Source organism: Thamnophis sirtalis, unplaced genomic scaffold, assembly GCF_051295495.1.
Source record: "Thamnophis sirtalis isolate CommonGarterSnake01/CBP01778 unplaced genomic scaffold, rThaSir2_p1.2 scaffold_3, whole genome shotgun sequence".
NCBI lineage: Eukaryota > Metazoa > Chordata > Lepidosauria > Squamata > Natricidae > Thamnophis > Thamnophis sirtalis.
In genome coordinates, this window is record NW_028261383.1 from 112,061,641 (window position 1) to 112,077,264 (window position 15,624).

At 36.5% G+C, this 15,624-nt stretch overlaps 1 protein-coding gene across 1 annotated transcript in view; it reads right to left on the reverse strand.

The window, feature by feature from the left end:
* The window catches only part of CACNA1A (calcium voltage-gated channel subunit alpha1 A), a 256,745-nt gene that overhangs the window by 37,820 nt on the left and 203,301 nt on the right, over nucleotides 1-15,624 (reverse strand). Inside the window, exons 38-39 of the mRNA XM_087709710.1 lie at nucleotides 2,445-2,550; nucleotides 1,629-1,736 (exon numbers count right to left, since the gene is read on the reverse strand). Coding sequence (XP_087565836.1) covers nucleotides 1,629-1,736; nucleotides 2,445-2,550 — 214 coding nt within the window. The remainder of the gene's footprint in view (nucleotides 1-1,628; nucleotides 1,737-2,444; nucleotides 2,551-15,624) is intronic.

Here is a 15,624-nt window from a genome sequence, read left to right on the forward strand (position 1 = left end):
AGTGGTCTCAACCTTCCCAATGCCACGACCCTTTAATACAGTTCCTCATGTTGTGGTGACCCCCAACCATAAAACTGATGTCTCGGTTCCTAAGACCATCGAAAATATGTGTTTTCTGGTGGCCTTAAGTGATCCCTGTGAAAGGGTCGTTCGACCGCCAAAGGGGTCCTGACCCACAGGTTGAGAACCACTGCTATAGGGCACTGCACACCAGACCAACTAGACATGATGACAGTTTTCCACGAATGCCATCACTCTGCTAAACAACTAATCCCATAACACTGTTATTTACTAAGACTCTATTACTGTTATTCTTCTCATCCTTCCTATTACCTATCTCCTTCCATTTATAACTATAACCATGTTGCTTGTATCTCTATGATTTATATTGTTTTGTTTATTTCCTAGTATGATTTGATTGTTTATTTAGTAACCTATGACTATCACTAAGTGTTGTATCTTATGATTCTTGATGAATGTATTTTTTTCTTTTATGTACACTGAGAGCATATGCACCAAATTCCTTGTGTATCCAACCACACTTAGCAAATAAAGAATTCTATTCTATTCTATTCTATTCTATTCTATTCTATTCTATTCTATTCTATTCTAAATCTGCAAGAAGCAAATCAGTGACTAAGCACCCAGAAAATTCCTGCATTTTAGAGTAGTTTTCTGTTCTACCCCTCTCATATTACAATCTAATCAGGGGTGAAATGTAGTCTAAGTGATGACATTTCAGAAGGTTTTATATTCAATATTGTTAATCATCCTAAGGGAAGTGGAAAAGGTATGTCAATCTAAGTTGATGAGTAGTACAGGCTTGTCAAACCGACGCCCCCGGGCCACGCGTCATGCACAGGCCACGCCCACCCCAGCTCCACAAAGGCAAAAAATATTGTGATACGTCATGAAACATCACATGACGTGGTCAGGTTTGACACCCGTGACTTAGGATATAGGATTTCTCCATAAATACATAGGAAAATTGCGTGAGCTATTGAAATACCTAGTGAATATTTCAATCAGAAGATAGTGATCTGTGCCATCCAGAATAGGAAAATTAGACGCACACCCCACCCCCTTTCTAGGATTGCACATATCTGGCGTAGAATGAAAAGGAGAAAACAGTGCCTTAGAACAATACACTAGATTGAAAGAGGTTAGGGAAATCTTATTGGATTTTGGAAAAAGGAAATAAATATTTGTGTAGTTATCAGTTATAACCACAAAGCTGAAATAAGTTACAATGAATTTCAAGAAAAGGAATCCAAAAGCTGATACTGGTAGTTAAAAATAGTTTTTAACACAATATTATTTTTAATGCTAAAATGGGTTTTAAATAGAGCGAGGATAAAAATGTAGATATGAAACTATACCTATGTTCTCTCAGGAAAGATTATAATAATTAAAGTAAAGTACTGAAGTAGAAATTTGTTTTTAAATATTTCTTTCATAAGCTTTCTGAAAAGTTATTTTTTGCTCAAAATAATTTTCTCATGTTTTTATTTATAATGGTAGGATTATAAAGTAGTATTTGCACACTGAGAAAATAACAGAAAGGTAGAAATAGGTAGCGTTGTCATAGATAAGGCTGAATCTGAAAGTAATGATTAAAAAGTTCTTACATTTATGAGGGGTGACCAGAAGATCTAGAGTTTTCTGGGATAGGTTGGGCCAGATTGCCATCATCTCTTTTCTCAATTCAGCATCCATCTGCTGTTTGTCAGCTCCGCCTAGAAGATTTAAACCAGGAATGAGAAGAAAAAACAAATGGCTAGACATCCCAACTCTACCTCTTCCCATTGAAATGTTAAACATTTACTTTTTAGCAGTGTCAACATTATCAGTAATTTTGCTTTTAAAAATGCTATTACAGTTTATATTCAAATTTGATAAAAGTATTCTTTAAAAATGTTTAGTTATTTAACAATAACAATTCAAATTAGAGGTGAAAAATAGCATTTCTGTTTGTCTCTGATCTGTAAATATTTCTATAATCATCTGGCAAGTCAAGAGAGGTGGATTCTAGCACCATTTTCTGTCTCATGTTTCTAATTTTCTAAATAAAGAGAGAAATGTATTGAGGTGTATGAATGCACTGTGTCAAAAGAAGAAAAAAACTGAAGCAGATTCCTACAACAAAGTCTCAACAGAACTATAAACTAGGAATTATTAATTAATCAATGCATTAATAATGCACATGTGAAAGTATTTTTTTTTAATCCTGATGCTCTCTTGCCTTCCTGAAGCTGTCAACACTGCAGAGTACTTATTCTGCATCATTTCCCCTATTTGTATAAGGCATTGCCACAAGCAGCATTTGTATTCAACATTACCTCATTATTAGTATTAGTATCTGAAAATGTGCTTTATTTAGTCTCATTTTCCACAGTACTTTCATTTGCTCGCAAAATAGCTGGATCTATGGAAATGGCACTTGCCTTTGGCAATCTTGATGTCAAGGGCAGTCCTGATCAATGCCATAAGAGTAGAATTGAAATGGACCGTGTTGTCGTCTGCCACAGGTAAATCCATTCGTAGTAATCTCTGGAGAAATTCAAGCAGAAATGTGTGAATCTAGGACCGCTTTCACTTTCCAGTTTGTCATGCACAGGGGAATATAAGAGCCTTGAGGAGAACTCCGAGCTCAGAGACTTTTTCCTGTGTTGTCTCTATTATTCAGATTATCCATACTAATGAACTGCTGTTCTACTTCATTTTTCTTTCAACCAACATTTTCTATGCACAGATGCTATGGATTTTCCATCAGCAGTGTGGAAATTTGGTTACAAATAATTGTACATAATAATTACATAAAAGTCCAATTGACTACAAAGTATGCGGCTGGAAAGTTTATTGCATAACAATCTTGGAATCTATTCTCACATTAATGTAGCTAGGATTGTCAGACTATAAAATCTTTGAAAGAAAACAATGCTTACTTTTGTCTAAAATGTATTTTGTTGTTTTTAGCAGTTGAAATTGTTTTTAGACTCCTGTTTCAACCCTTAGATTCTGCCGCTCTATAGATTACAATACGCAGAGCTCTGCTTCTAGACTTTCTCCACAATTGCTGATAAAATTCAGGAATACTTTTCAGGGTCCTCATTAGAATTCACATGGTGCTTTACTACCATTCCCAAATGAATTCCATCTTCTAACTCCCACAGAGTTCTCCCCTCAGAGCTCAGGTTGTGTCTGTATTTTAAAGTAAAAATTGTAAAGTAACACAAAATCCCATCTTTTTCAAGATAGCAGCAGACAGCAGCAGTAAAGGGATGGGTTCAAGGAGAATGCATTCAACCATTGACCAAGAGCAAATTTTGTCAAATGTGCAAGATTAGAAGCATGCAAAAGGAGCATGCAGCATGCAGCATGCATCACAGCACTGCACAGTGTAAAGGCATCCACAGAATACATATTGAGACTCATTCATAGCTCTGATATAGATTGATCTATAGGGAGAGATCCGGACTGTGGGTTCTTGGTGCAAAAAATGGGTGCATCCTTAACACAAAAAAGAAAGAAATGAAACTGGAAGATCATAGGCCATGTGCCATTCCTCTGAGCCAAGGCTATGGGCTGGAGATCACACAAGATGCTCAGGGTGGGGCTCGATTAGCTAGTGCATTAGCTGAGATAGGCTGCGGACTAATGGATATGGGGGTTAGACAGTAACGGGTTTGGGAGTTTGTTAAGTAAATGTCACTGAACAGAGGTGCACAGGATGATAGGTAAGATCAAAACAGGGAAGAAAGAAAGCAAGAGAGAAAGTGGGAGGCACACATACAAGTGATGATGACACATTCAGCAGAAGATCCCTCAGGAACCTCATGTCCAGAAAACCTCTAGATCTTGAAGACTAGCCTGCACTGGAGGCCTACTGAAAAAAAGCTTACCCACGGTTTGTGCTTCTGCATTCAGCATTCCCTCTTTGGTAATTTGTTAAGAATGCTGCCTGTTCCCTTACATTCTTTTGTATTTTTCAACTGTTCATCAACAGGCTACAAGCTGGTATGTAAACTCCAGTTCTGTCATATAATTCAATCCAATTTGTCAGAGATAATCCTTTGCTTCTGGCCACATACAAAGTCTTGTGTGGAGGCGAATGGTGAGTCACTTTCTAGATAGGATGAGGTAATATTGTTCCCACCCCATCATTTAGACCATTCCTTTGTATTGCATTTTGAAAATTAATCCACTGAGGATTGTGGGATGGCACTTCAGATATTTTGGCAGTTCATCTAGAATAGTTGTAGAAATTATAATTTTATTGTGCAGCCAAAATCAAATAACTACACAAATAGGAGGATTCAGCTATTATTACTCATTAGTTGCAGTCTCCAAGATTAACAAGACTTACTCCTGCAACTGCTGTATAATATGTCCCCATAATAGTAATGCTTTAATTTGAGGACCAGCAGTACTTTCCTGGATCGCATGTAAGCTTTCACTCAAACCTTATCACATTAAAGCATTCCCATTCTACCATAAAAACTGCACGGATAAAGTCTTGGTGTAGCATTAAGTTGTAAATTGTTTTTTCTTGCTTCTGTTCCAATTAAACAATTTTTTTCCAACTTCGTTCTTGCCCTTTTTGTTCAATCAAAGAAACATCCCAAAGATGTTTTTATACTGGCCAAAGTAATCTCAAGACCTATTAAAGCATAACCTCCTTCACCAGATTGGGTGTACTTGTACTTTACATAATTTCACTCATAGTTTTCATCCTTACTGAATTTGAATTTTCTTGTGACTTATTATTTTTGTAGTACAGAATGCCCAAGGACAATAGCTTATATTTTCATGCATTGGAGAAAGATGGTTTAAGCAAGTTAAGGGAGATGAAAGCGTCACATTGAGTTAGCCAGAGTGTGCAGACTATTGAATATGAGAATGTCAGGTTATGTGTAGACTTCAGTTCTGTAGGGGACTGAGCCTTTAAGATTGTTATTTGATACAGAAGGAAGTTTGTATACTAAGGAATAATCGTAGCAGAAAAGAATGGGGAATGATGGATGGTACAGGCAGCAATTCTTCCATTAGGTCAGATAAGGCAATCAGAAACTCTCATTCCTTCCCCCATAGTCATGGATTTGTAGAATCGTTCCCTCTCTTAGTAGTTTTCTGGACAGCCAGTGGCATATATAAGTTGACCTAGGGATGCATAATGATAACTAATTATAAGGGGATGAAAGTATAAACAGAAGGATTAATCAACTGGGGGGGGGGGATTATTGTAGGGTGTTACACCTAGGAAATCTTTTTTACTCAGATAGTACAAGTAGGAAAGATCCACTGCATCTTGATATTGAAGCCTTGACCCAAAGCTTATTTATCTTAAGTTTCACATATCATGTTAATCTAGTATTCCCCAAATAAATTAGTTTACACTAAGTAACAAAACCTATGGATTGAAACCAATGGCTCTACTTGCCAGGAATATATAGGCTGTTCTGTGGTCTTCTTTAGTCTCCTTGTACAAAGACGTCAGTCTTGTTTACTGATCTATTTATGCAATTCTAGTCTTGTAAGTCCAACTTTATTTGAAAACTACTTTAATGCTTCAAGCTCTATAAAAAGTTAAGTTTGTATTCAGTCTGGGCTTTGAGAACACAACTCTTTTACAGATGGAGGAACAAGCTGCAGTGTGATTTGAGTTCGTATCCTCTTCTGAACCTTTACAATTTGGGTTTAGAGCTCATTATTTGATAACAGAACATAAACGTAGCATTTTGAAAACATGGCTGTATGTGCCTCCTCTTTGAAGCACTGCTCAGTTGAAAGAGCAGGTTTTCTGTAGCAGCTTTTATCTTCAAAAGCAACTGAATTTTCCATTTTTGATCGGTATCTTCTTAAGATGAATAGCTATTACTGTGATAGAAAATAATATCTTCTTCAGTGTCTTTTTCTGTTCATAATGTGCATTGCTTTGAGTATCCATACAGAGAAATGTAACAAGCAGTTACATGGAAGTGGGTTGGTTTCCAATGCAGTAGTAGTTTACAACAAAGGTGCTTCCTTACATTGCTAGCTTTTTAGCACCATCAATGTTTCATCTTCTCAGTTATTTAATCTTCCTATGTCAGTCTCTATAGTATGTTAAGAATTTTATCATTCATACAGTAGTCTTTAAAGTGTCTGTTTTTAACAAATATTTTAGCTCGTTTGTGTATTGCTGTATTTTGTATAAATTGATGATTTTACTATGCATCACCCACAGAACTTTTAAACAGAGATAAGTAAATAAGAATTAAAAAAAATATAAACAAAAGTTATTTCTCTATAGAAACACTATAGCTTAATATTAAAATAAACCCTTGCACATGGAAGATTTTGACTTCAGTCATGTCCCTTTAGAACCTGACAAACGGTTCATAGTTGGAAAACAATTTGGATATGAGTGAATAAAGTAACATTTCTTGGCTTAAGGCAATTTTATATACTCATTTGGCAGTTCACATGATTGTTACCGTTAATTTCAGTGAAGTTGGAGCACTTCTTACAGTTCTACAATCCACAAGCAAATAAAGGCATGTAGTTTGATCCTCTTCTTTTGCTCAAGCCTCATATTGCTGTTTCCTCTTTTCTATCTTAAATTTATTCACAAAAGCTATCCTTAGGTATTGATTGTATGAAAACTTTTAATTAATATTCATCCTTTCCCCTTGTATTATATTTAAATGGTAGGAGTCCTTCAATATAGAAGGTTCCTAGTATTATCAGTCAAAAGGCATCAAAGACCTATTCCATCTTTGCCTCCTTAAGAATTTTCTCTGGAGAAAATGACAGAAGAAATGGTGAGAAAGGACTAAGCATTATGAATGGAAGATGTAGACAGTATGCATTATAAAAAGTGATTATTTTCAAAGCAAGTGATGGAGTACTTAAGTTTCCAAATGTGCATGAATAATTAGCATTTGGTGTTATGATCACCAAAATACTTGTTGCTTAAGTTGTAACGTATCCTTGTCTTAGTAAGGTCATGGTCATTGCAAGATAAATGGGAATGTTTACTTTAAATGCTTATTCTCTGAGTCCAATAGAGCACGGGTGTCAAACTTGCGCCGTCATGTTGCCACCATATCACGTACCGTGATGTTTTTCTCCTTTGTGGAGCTGAGGTGGGCGTGGCCTGCACATGACGCATCTGGCTTGTGGGCCGCCAGTTTTGACACCCCTGCAATAGAGGATATTTTCTACCTCAGGATGTTTTATCTCCTGGAGCTAGTAGGCAGGGTCCACAATTAAACTTGTCTTTCCAGAGCGTGAGAAGCCATATTGCCTCCCAGATTGTCTTAGAGAAATAAGACTAGTTCTTCACAGTGTAACTAACATAACAGGAAAAAAAAATCTATACTTTAAGTACATTTATTTCAATTTCATAAAAAAAAAGGCAATCTACTACATTACAATCCAATGTTGCAATAGTAGTGGATTCCTGTATTGGGCAGTGGCCTGAATTAGATGTTCTCCAGGACTCTTACAATCCTTATATTTCATGACCCAAAGGGTCAGACAGAAGGAAATCCCCAGTGAGTACTGCCTACCAACCCCCCTATATGTTGAAAGAGAAACATTAATAGGATTATGCTTATCAGTTTTCTGAATTAGAGATATTTGAATGTCCTCCAGAGGTTTCAAAGAATAAATAATTTATGGTCAGAATTCTCATTTTCTTCTAAACCCCATCGAAGGCATTATCAACCTTGGGATGTATCAGAGCATTTATGGAAGGAATTCTGACTTTAGCAAATAATCAACTCAACATGACATGTCTTTTCAAAGCTCTGAGGCACATATATCTATTTTGTACTGGTTAGAAAATTTATATGCAGAGGCCCATGTATAACCTACATCTTTCTCATAAAAAAATTGTCATGGAAAGTTACAGTCATGGTTACATATTAATTCTCCTGAGCAAGTAAGCTATTACATTCCCTGGCATTTTTCTTTCTACTATACATTGTGAAGTCAATACAAATGAATGAATTTATTAACTTGTTCCTTGTTTATCTAGTATAGAAGGCTAAAGTAATTTCCAATTTTTGAAACTCTAAATTTCTGCAAAACTAAGACAGGTGCATACATTTAATTTAGGCCATGCAATGCATACTCCTTAGAATATAATCACATCAGAAAGAATAACTAGAGGACCTTTTATTGCAACCAAGAAATTAATATTAGAACAAGTGTAGAATTTGTGTAAAAATAAATTAGAATTATCTGATTTTGAAACTTATGAGCTGATAACTATCAAGAAATTTATTTTAAGAGACAGCAGCGTAAACAATCATAAAGCCATGGGCTTAAAGGGAACTTTGTAAATTCTTTCACTCTGTAAATATTCAATGAACTTCTATGAGAGAAATCTACAGAATATTTATTAATTGGACCATCCTTTAAAATGCTACGCAGCTGTAATTGAATGTTATTGAAAAAACCTCACAACTGAGCTTTGACAAAAAGTCCTGGCTATAAAGCAAGATATGTTAGCATTTTGGTAAAGCTGAAGCTAATCATGAGAATGGAAGAGGGGCAGCTACCATTGTCTTTGTTAGTATGTGAAAGTAAGCACCATTGCAATCCAATGTCACAAACCAACTTCCCAAATGAAGTAGTTGAACCATGCTTACTGTTATGACTATGCACAATTTCTTAATGCTGATTTTTAAAAAAGTTGGGATCATATAGAAGAGGCACAATCTCAGACTAAGCAAAATGAGAATAAGCATTCTTTTTTACATAGAAGATGTGGTATTGGTTCTATTATCTCTTTTGCAAATGAGTAAGCTACTTTTGGGTGAGAGGGTACAGGTAGCACGCTAGGCACTTGAGAGGGATTAATGTCAAGCTGCATAACATAGACTTTTGTGATGAAAAGATGTGATACATTCCACTAGTCCAATATGATCTGCCAAACTAGTTGGTAAAAACAGTCTGTCTACAAGCTGCATAGTATAGTTTGGAACTGACGTCTGCAAATCACTTGCGTTGGAATGGTTAATACCTCTGTATTTCCAAGAAACACTTTTGAAAATATTTTGCCACAGTATGGAATTCAGAGTAAAACTTGTAATTGCATTTTGAGAAGGAGATCTGATCCCATCCTTGGTAATACAAGTTCGAGAGATGCCGAAGAGCTAAAGCATGGAGTATTTTTCTCATATACTTAAATTAGCTCAAATACGATTGATTTTGAGGACAAAGTTCTCTACATGGGATTCCGCCTTTGAAGTCCTGAGGATCTCACAAGCCTCCCTAAGGAAATAGCACTTGTCACAGATTTTGATGTAGTTCACATTAGGCCACAAAATGTTGCTCTGTTGCTTTGGCAGTTCTTCTGTCTCAATACGTACTGAAAAACTCCCCAAAGGGGGAAAAATATAGTTGCCCACAGAAGCATGGAAGTTGGTAATTCTGAAGTCCAAAGTTGCTGTGAAGTAAAAACTGTGACCAAAACCATCATAGTTATGGCTTTTCTTACTGGTAGGAGATACCTTTATGATGAAATACGATGATGTGTATTTGAAAAGTGCATTTCTTCTCCTGAACCCTGTAGATTTTCTCCAGTCTTTTAAAAGTTGGAAGAATGGATGAGAATTTAGGAAATAAAGTTCCTTAGCATCATATAGTATTGTAATATTAATATAGCTGAAGGTACTGGAAGAGTCATTTTGAATAACAAAACACTGGATTAAGAGACTTAAAATGTCTAGTTCTAAAGTTTGCTCTGCACAAAGGCTATAGGTAAAATGGGAGTGGGCGTGATTGCAGCACCTATCATCATTGGATCTGATGAGGTGGTAGAAGGGTATACTGATAATGTAAATTCAATTGTATGTGTTCAATTCAAGACTGCTGAAGGAGCAGGAGGTGCCAATGGAATATTTCAGGATATAGTACTGAGGTTTAAATGGTTGCAAGCTAATAACTGTTCTGGAGATATCGTGGCAATAAATCTCTATCCCAAGAACCTCAATCCTGTATTCAGATACCAGCAAAGTTTTGATACGGCAGAAGTAGGAAACAGGTATCAATATAGAAACAAAGTAATCAAATAATTCTTGCCTATCCAATGAGCCCAGTGAAAATGAATTCTGTTATCATTGGGGGGAGGGGATTTCCATTTTTGGAAGGATTATAGTCATCTAACCTTTCTCCGGTTTGTAGAATCTTGGATTTTACCTTCTCAGAATAACAGCCTACTATCAGAGGTAACATAGCATCCAACATCAAAGTTGGCACTAGTAAAATCAGTTTTGGGATTGAAAAAAAAAAAAATCAAAGTTGACACTTTGATTGTCATTATTATAGAATTGTGTGAAATGGATGGTAACAGTGCCATCAATGAAACTAGGTTTTGCAAAGGTTGAGCCCAATTTCGTACTGCTCCTTTTCTGAAGGGATAGTTGCCTGAAGAGTTTGCTCTGTTATTCACAGTAAAAAAAAATGCAGCCACAGAAAATAATAATAATAAAAAAGAAATCTTCAGCTAGGGCATTTTTCAGAACATCTTTTTGTATAGGTGCTAACTCATACATGTGGCTCACAAATACCATGAAGTCTACTTACAGGTATCTTCAGTGCTCTTTTCTGATGAGTACATGAAGACAGATCTTTGACAACTTGACAGGAAATATAAAATCCTGTTGGTTGCTAGATGTTTGGATGAATTTAAAAGCTTCCAATCATGATGTGTTTTTTTGCTGAGATAGTTATTTAAGGCACAAGATGACTTTATTATTTCATTCTTTTGGCAGATTATAAAATTCAAATCTAGAGAGATGTACTATGGCTCTGTTCTGAAATGAATAAATGAATAAGAAGTGGCCTTAATATAATTCTTGTGTTCATGGGACTCTTTAATTGTAAGGAAGGAATAAATCTATTTTCTTGAAGTTCTATGATCCAACAGATCAGTCACAACTTGTAACTAGTGCATTGGCCAAGTCCAGAAGGCAATCATAGGTTTTCTATCAGCAGATTGGCGGTTCTTGAGAATTTGGAAGATACATGGTTAGAATGAGACTCGGTATGAATTCTTAGATATTTGGTTCCATTAATGTAATTAGTAGGCAATATTTTTGCAGCAGGAAAAACTTTTATTTTTGAAAAAGGGGGTTGATCCCCAAGGTCCACAAAGAGCATGAGTAAAATGTGAAATTGCTAGAGTAGATAAAGCTGAAATTTTCAACATTATTATTTTTTCATTTGAGAGGGAAATTCTATGTGGACTCAATCTCAAATCAATGATTGGTTAGATTAGCTAGAGGGACTGTATTGCTTAATTTTCACAGCACAATCTTAGGAGTTTTTCAAAAATTGTAAAATGGAGATATGGATATTTGTGGATTAATGAATTATTCAGCTTTGATTTATCTTAGTTCTTTGGAAGGTTTAAACATAATTAGATAAAATGAAATGGTTGGTTAGCTTTGGACCTATGTTCATTTCCTCCTGGCTAGTGAAAAAGCTTTCTTTTCATCCTTGTCACCTTTATGGTATTCTAAGATTCTGGAAGAAGAAAAAGGAACCAATTAAATCAATCTAAGAGCACCGATTCTTATCTTAGTTTCTTAACTATTGCATGTGTTTTCTTGCAGCAAAATATAGGTCAAATCTCTGAAATGGATAGTATCCATAGTTGAGTAATCTGAAAGGGCTCATGTGGATGAAAATTTCTGTAAGCCATTCTTCGCTGGTCTGGGATGAAACCAAAGATGTCATCTTTTATGTTGTTTTTATATTGGCAGAAACTCCAAATGCTACTATAGTGTTTTTATGTACATCTCAATCTTTTCTCATAGGGGAGATTAGGACTATATCTCACAATAGGAAATGAATGCTGCAACAGAGGTATCAATAATAGGAAATTTGAGCAGTTCTGAAACTTGAGTGGGAAATGCTTAGCGTTTATTCACTAATTCAAAGTCTGTTTCTGGTGGCATGGGCCAATCTACTTTTCCAAGGTAGTTTGAAGACAATAACTACATACATGGTAAAAAAGAAAATGGCTTAGGGGAAGCAAATATTCAGGTTCACTGAACATAAGAGAATTATAGAACACTAATGTATTAGCTAATAAGTTGTGAAAAGTTCAGCTTGGAATAAACAGGTCCCTGTAGAGGGAGGCTAAAGCTTTCCTGAAAGGACAGCTTACAATTTCAAAATAGAATCCAGACATTTCCAAGAAGCTTCAAGATAGCAAGGAGGAAATACTAATGGATACCTTTTCATCGCCTTTGAAATTTCCTCACTTTTAAAGAGTATTTCTTTAAACTTTGAGAATAAATTATCAGCCTTAGGTGGGAAAGAGATGAAGGAAAGGTGAAACAATGTTCTGATAATTCTGAGTCCCAATGTGATAAATAGGATGTCTCCTTATGGGGACAGATTCTTTTGATAGTCCAAAAGCACTCATTTGTACCAACCAACCAAATATCATTGAGCCTATGTTTAGAAGCAGCTTGGTGATGTTAAAGAGTGATTTCCACCTCTTAAACCCCCAAACTCCCCTTCAAAATAGGTCTAAAAGTTATCTCTAGTGGGAAGAGGGAGGCGTCATGATAAATCCAAATGAATTGTTGGAGGCCATAACTGGCCCAAAGATTTCCACTCTTGAATTAGGAAGAATCTAGATCTGTCCCTTAGCTCTAATGTCTTGGGTTTCTTCCCTGGATAACTGAGCTGGAGCAAATGGGAGATTTATTACTCACCCCCACCTCAGACATCCACCCAGAAGGTCTTGGAGCCAAAATGGAAAGCTGCCCTGAGGGATGGAATGTTGGCCTTCTTCCAAGCTGTTGCCCTCAGAAGCCTCCATTCGTTGAGTTCGAAGAAATGGGCTCGGTGACTGTGTCCCCGCCCTGCCCTGTAGAAAAGTGGAGGGCAACGGGATGGAACTCAGCACTTAGGAATGGAAGAGATTGCATCTTGTGGGTCTTTGGTGGTTATGGAACCTAATGGCTGGTACAAGTGCTGTGGTCTCTAATGATACTGAGAAATGCCAGGAATACATAGATATACCTTCTGGTTCCTGGTTCCCTGTTTCTAGGCTGGTGGTAGAATAGCAAGAGTGCAGAAAATATACCACCCAATCCCATTGCCTTTTCATTTACCCCACCTTTTAGCTAGGCAAGTAGTTATAGGAGGTGGAAAGGGGAAAGGAGATGCTGGGTAGGTATAAAGAAAAATAAAAAACAACATTTTCTAAATATTATATATACTGAATGGACTATTAAAGAATTCTGTCAGAACAATCACTCTACTCTCTAGGCATGACCACAGGTAGAGGCAAATTTACTTGTGAACCCTATTAGCTCCAGGAAGTTGTGCCATCCTGAGGTGGATGATGCCCTCTATACAGTGGTGGGATTCAAATAATTTAATAATCGGTTCTCTGCCCTAATGATTTCTTCCAACAACCAGTTCACCAAACTGTTCAGAAAGTTAACAACTGGTTCTCCCAAAGTGGTGCAAACTGGCTGAATCCCACCACTGCCTCTATAGGACACACGGGAAGAGTAATAATCTTTTATTTCTTAACTCAAACCAATCATAGGAAAATGAATCTACCAAGAGGCGGAAAGATGTGGCATGTTTACTTCAATAGCAAGAGGCAGTTAAAGGTAGTTTTACATTTCTATTATGGCTTCCACGTAGTAATTCATAAATGTAGAAACCATATGGGAGATATGCAATTGCATCTGAAGGACTGTATAACTATTAGCAACCAAATCGCCCTAGCATAATTGGACAGAATAATTTTTCCTGCATGACTCCTTCCTTGATAAAACAACTAGACAACCAACAATTTTGCCCCCCACCTACCCTCAACTCTCAGATTATGTCAGAAACTTTCAAGTGTAGGGATTGACACAATAATTCACTTTTTATTACTACTTGAATGAGAATCCTTGGATACATAGACCAACATTAAAAACTGCTACAGTTCATCTGAAGAACCTCATTCACAGATTTTGACTCTACTTAAGTATCATTTTGAAGCATTTCATAATTTAGTGAATTATGTTAGTGTTCTTGCTTGAATTCATGTGATCTCCTGTGTCATTCCATCATACAGTGGCATATTTGATACATAATTTTCATAGTCTCGGATTGCATTGCACCTCAATCAACTCATTGTAACTCTGGCTAAGAAAGGTAGAAAAAAGCCCTTTCCATTCAAGTGAGAGTGAACATTTCAATAGCTAGGCCATGAATCAGTAACAGAAATCCAATGGATGAGGTGAAGGAAAGATCTTTCTCTCTGTCTCATTCACACACATGGAAAATGTCACAAGAACTCTGGTTGCTGAATTGGGAATTGGGAGAGAAAAAAAGACACACTTTGGATCAGTTACTGAATTGTGCACAGGATTAGGGTTAGACTATGGAAATACTGAGGGACAGAAGGAAAAAATTCTGACAGAACTGTATTGACAGAGGAAGAGGCATGAAAGCAGAGAAAGGGGGGCAGAAAAAGGAGTATTTGCTTCTTGTTAACAGTGAGCACCTTCTCATAAGGTTATGTTTTTGTAGACAGAAAATTTCTCAGGTCAAGCAAATTAATACCTGAAATTCATCTGACATGGTGCCAATTTCCTTGTTAATCCTCAATTATACATCGATGAACTAACAAGGAGAATGCTTGGGAGGTTCTCCAGATGGGTGGACATAAGTTTCCAGGATTCTAAAGGTGATGCTAGTTGCAGAATTTTTGCAGATTGTCCAAACATCTGGAGATTGCCAAGTTTGGGGAAGTTGCTCTAAGTGAGGGTTTGAAGGGATATTGTTGTACATAATTTTTCAAAATTTTATTGCCCTTTTGTCCCTAGTGTTCTTTCTTACATTATTGTTTATCTCTTCAATTGTACAGCCAGCTTGTGCCATCTGGATACTTGAAGTGATTTTTGCCTAACTTATTGTTCTACAGTGTGGTGTAGTTTAAAGTAGAGAAAAATTACCCATATAAGTCTTTTTTACTATGGAACTTGACGATAAAAACATGCAAACTGGCTTGGATTCTAACTGCATATTGATTAAAGACACTTCAATGTTAAATGTTCAGAATAGGCATTTATTAAACATGCCAGGGTCAAACTGGATGGTGTTCTTCATATTTTTAACTGAGGGATATATTTCTGTATGTATTGCTGGGGAGGAGCATAATAGCAACTTTTCTTCTAATGCAAATGGCAAGAGTAGGAGATTAATCCTGGCTGGAATTATGCCACATATATACCCTGATTTTGAAATGACATAGCCTGATAGTACTTCTTTCATCTAATCATATCCTGCAATTGAGACAGATTATTTATTTTTAGCTACTCTAGTTTTACAGTAGAATTTTTCCTTTTCTCCTGACACCATTATTTTATTGGGGCTATGAACCAGCATTCTTTTAACAAGCCTGTAATCCCTTGCTTAAGGGTGGAGTCAGGGTGACCAAATGAAGCTGAGTGTTTACTGGTCGGATGCCCTTCTTGACATCTATGTAGGGTTCGCAGCAGATGTCTTCTCTTTGCACCATGGTAGAGAAACATCTGCTGCTATCAAGGATTGAACTCTCAACCTTCTGAGTGGGAGGTGGGTATCTTCACCTCTAGGCCACTGCAC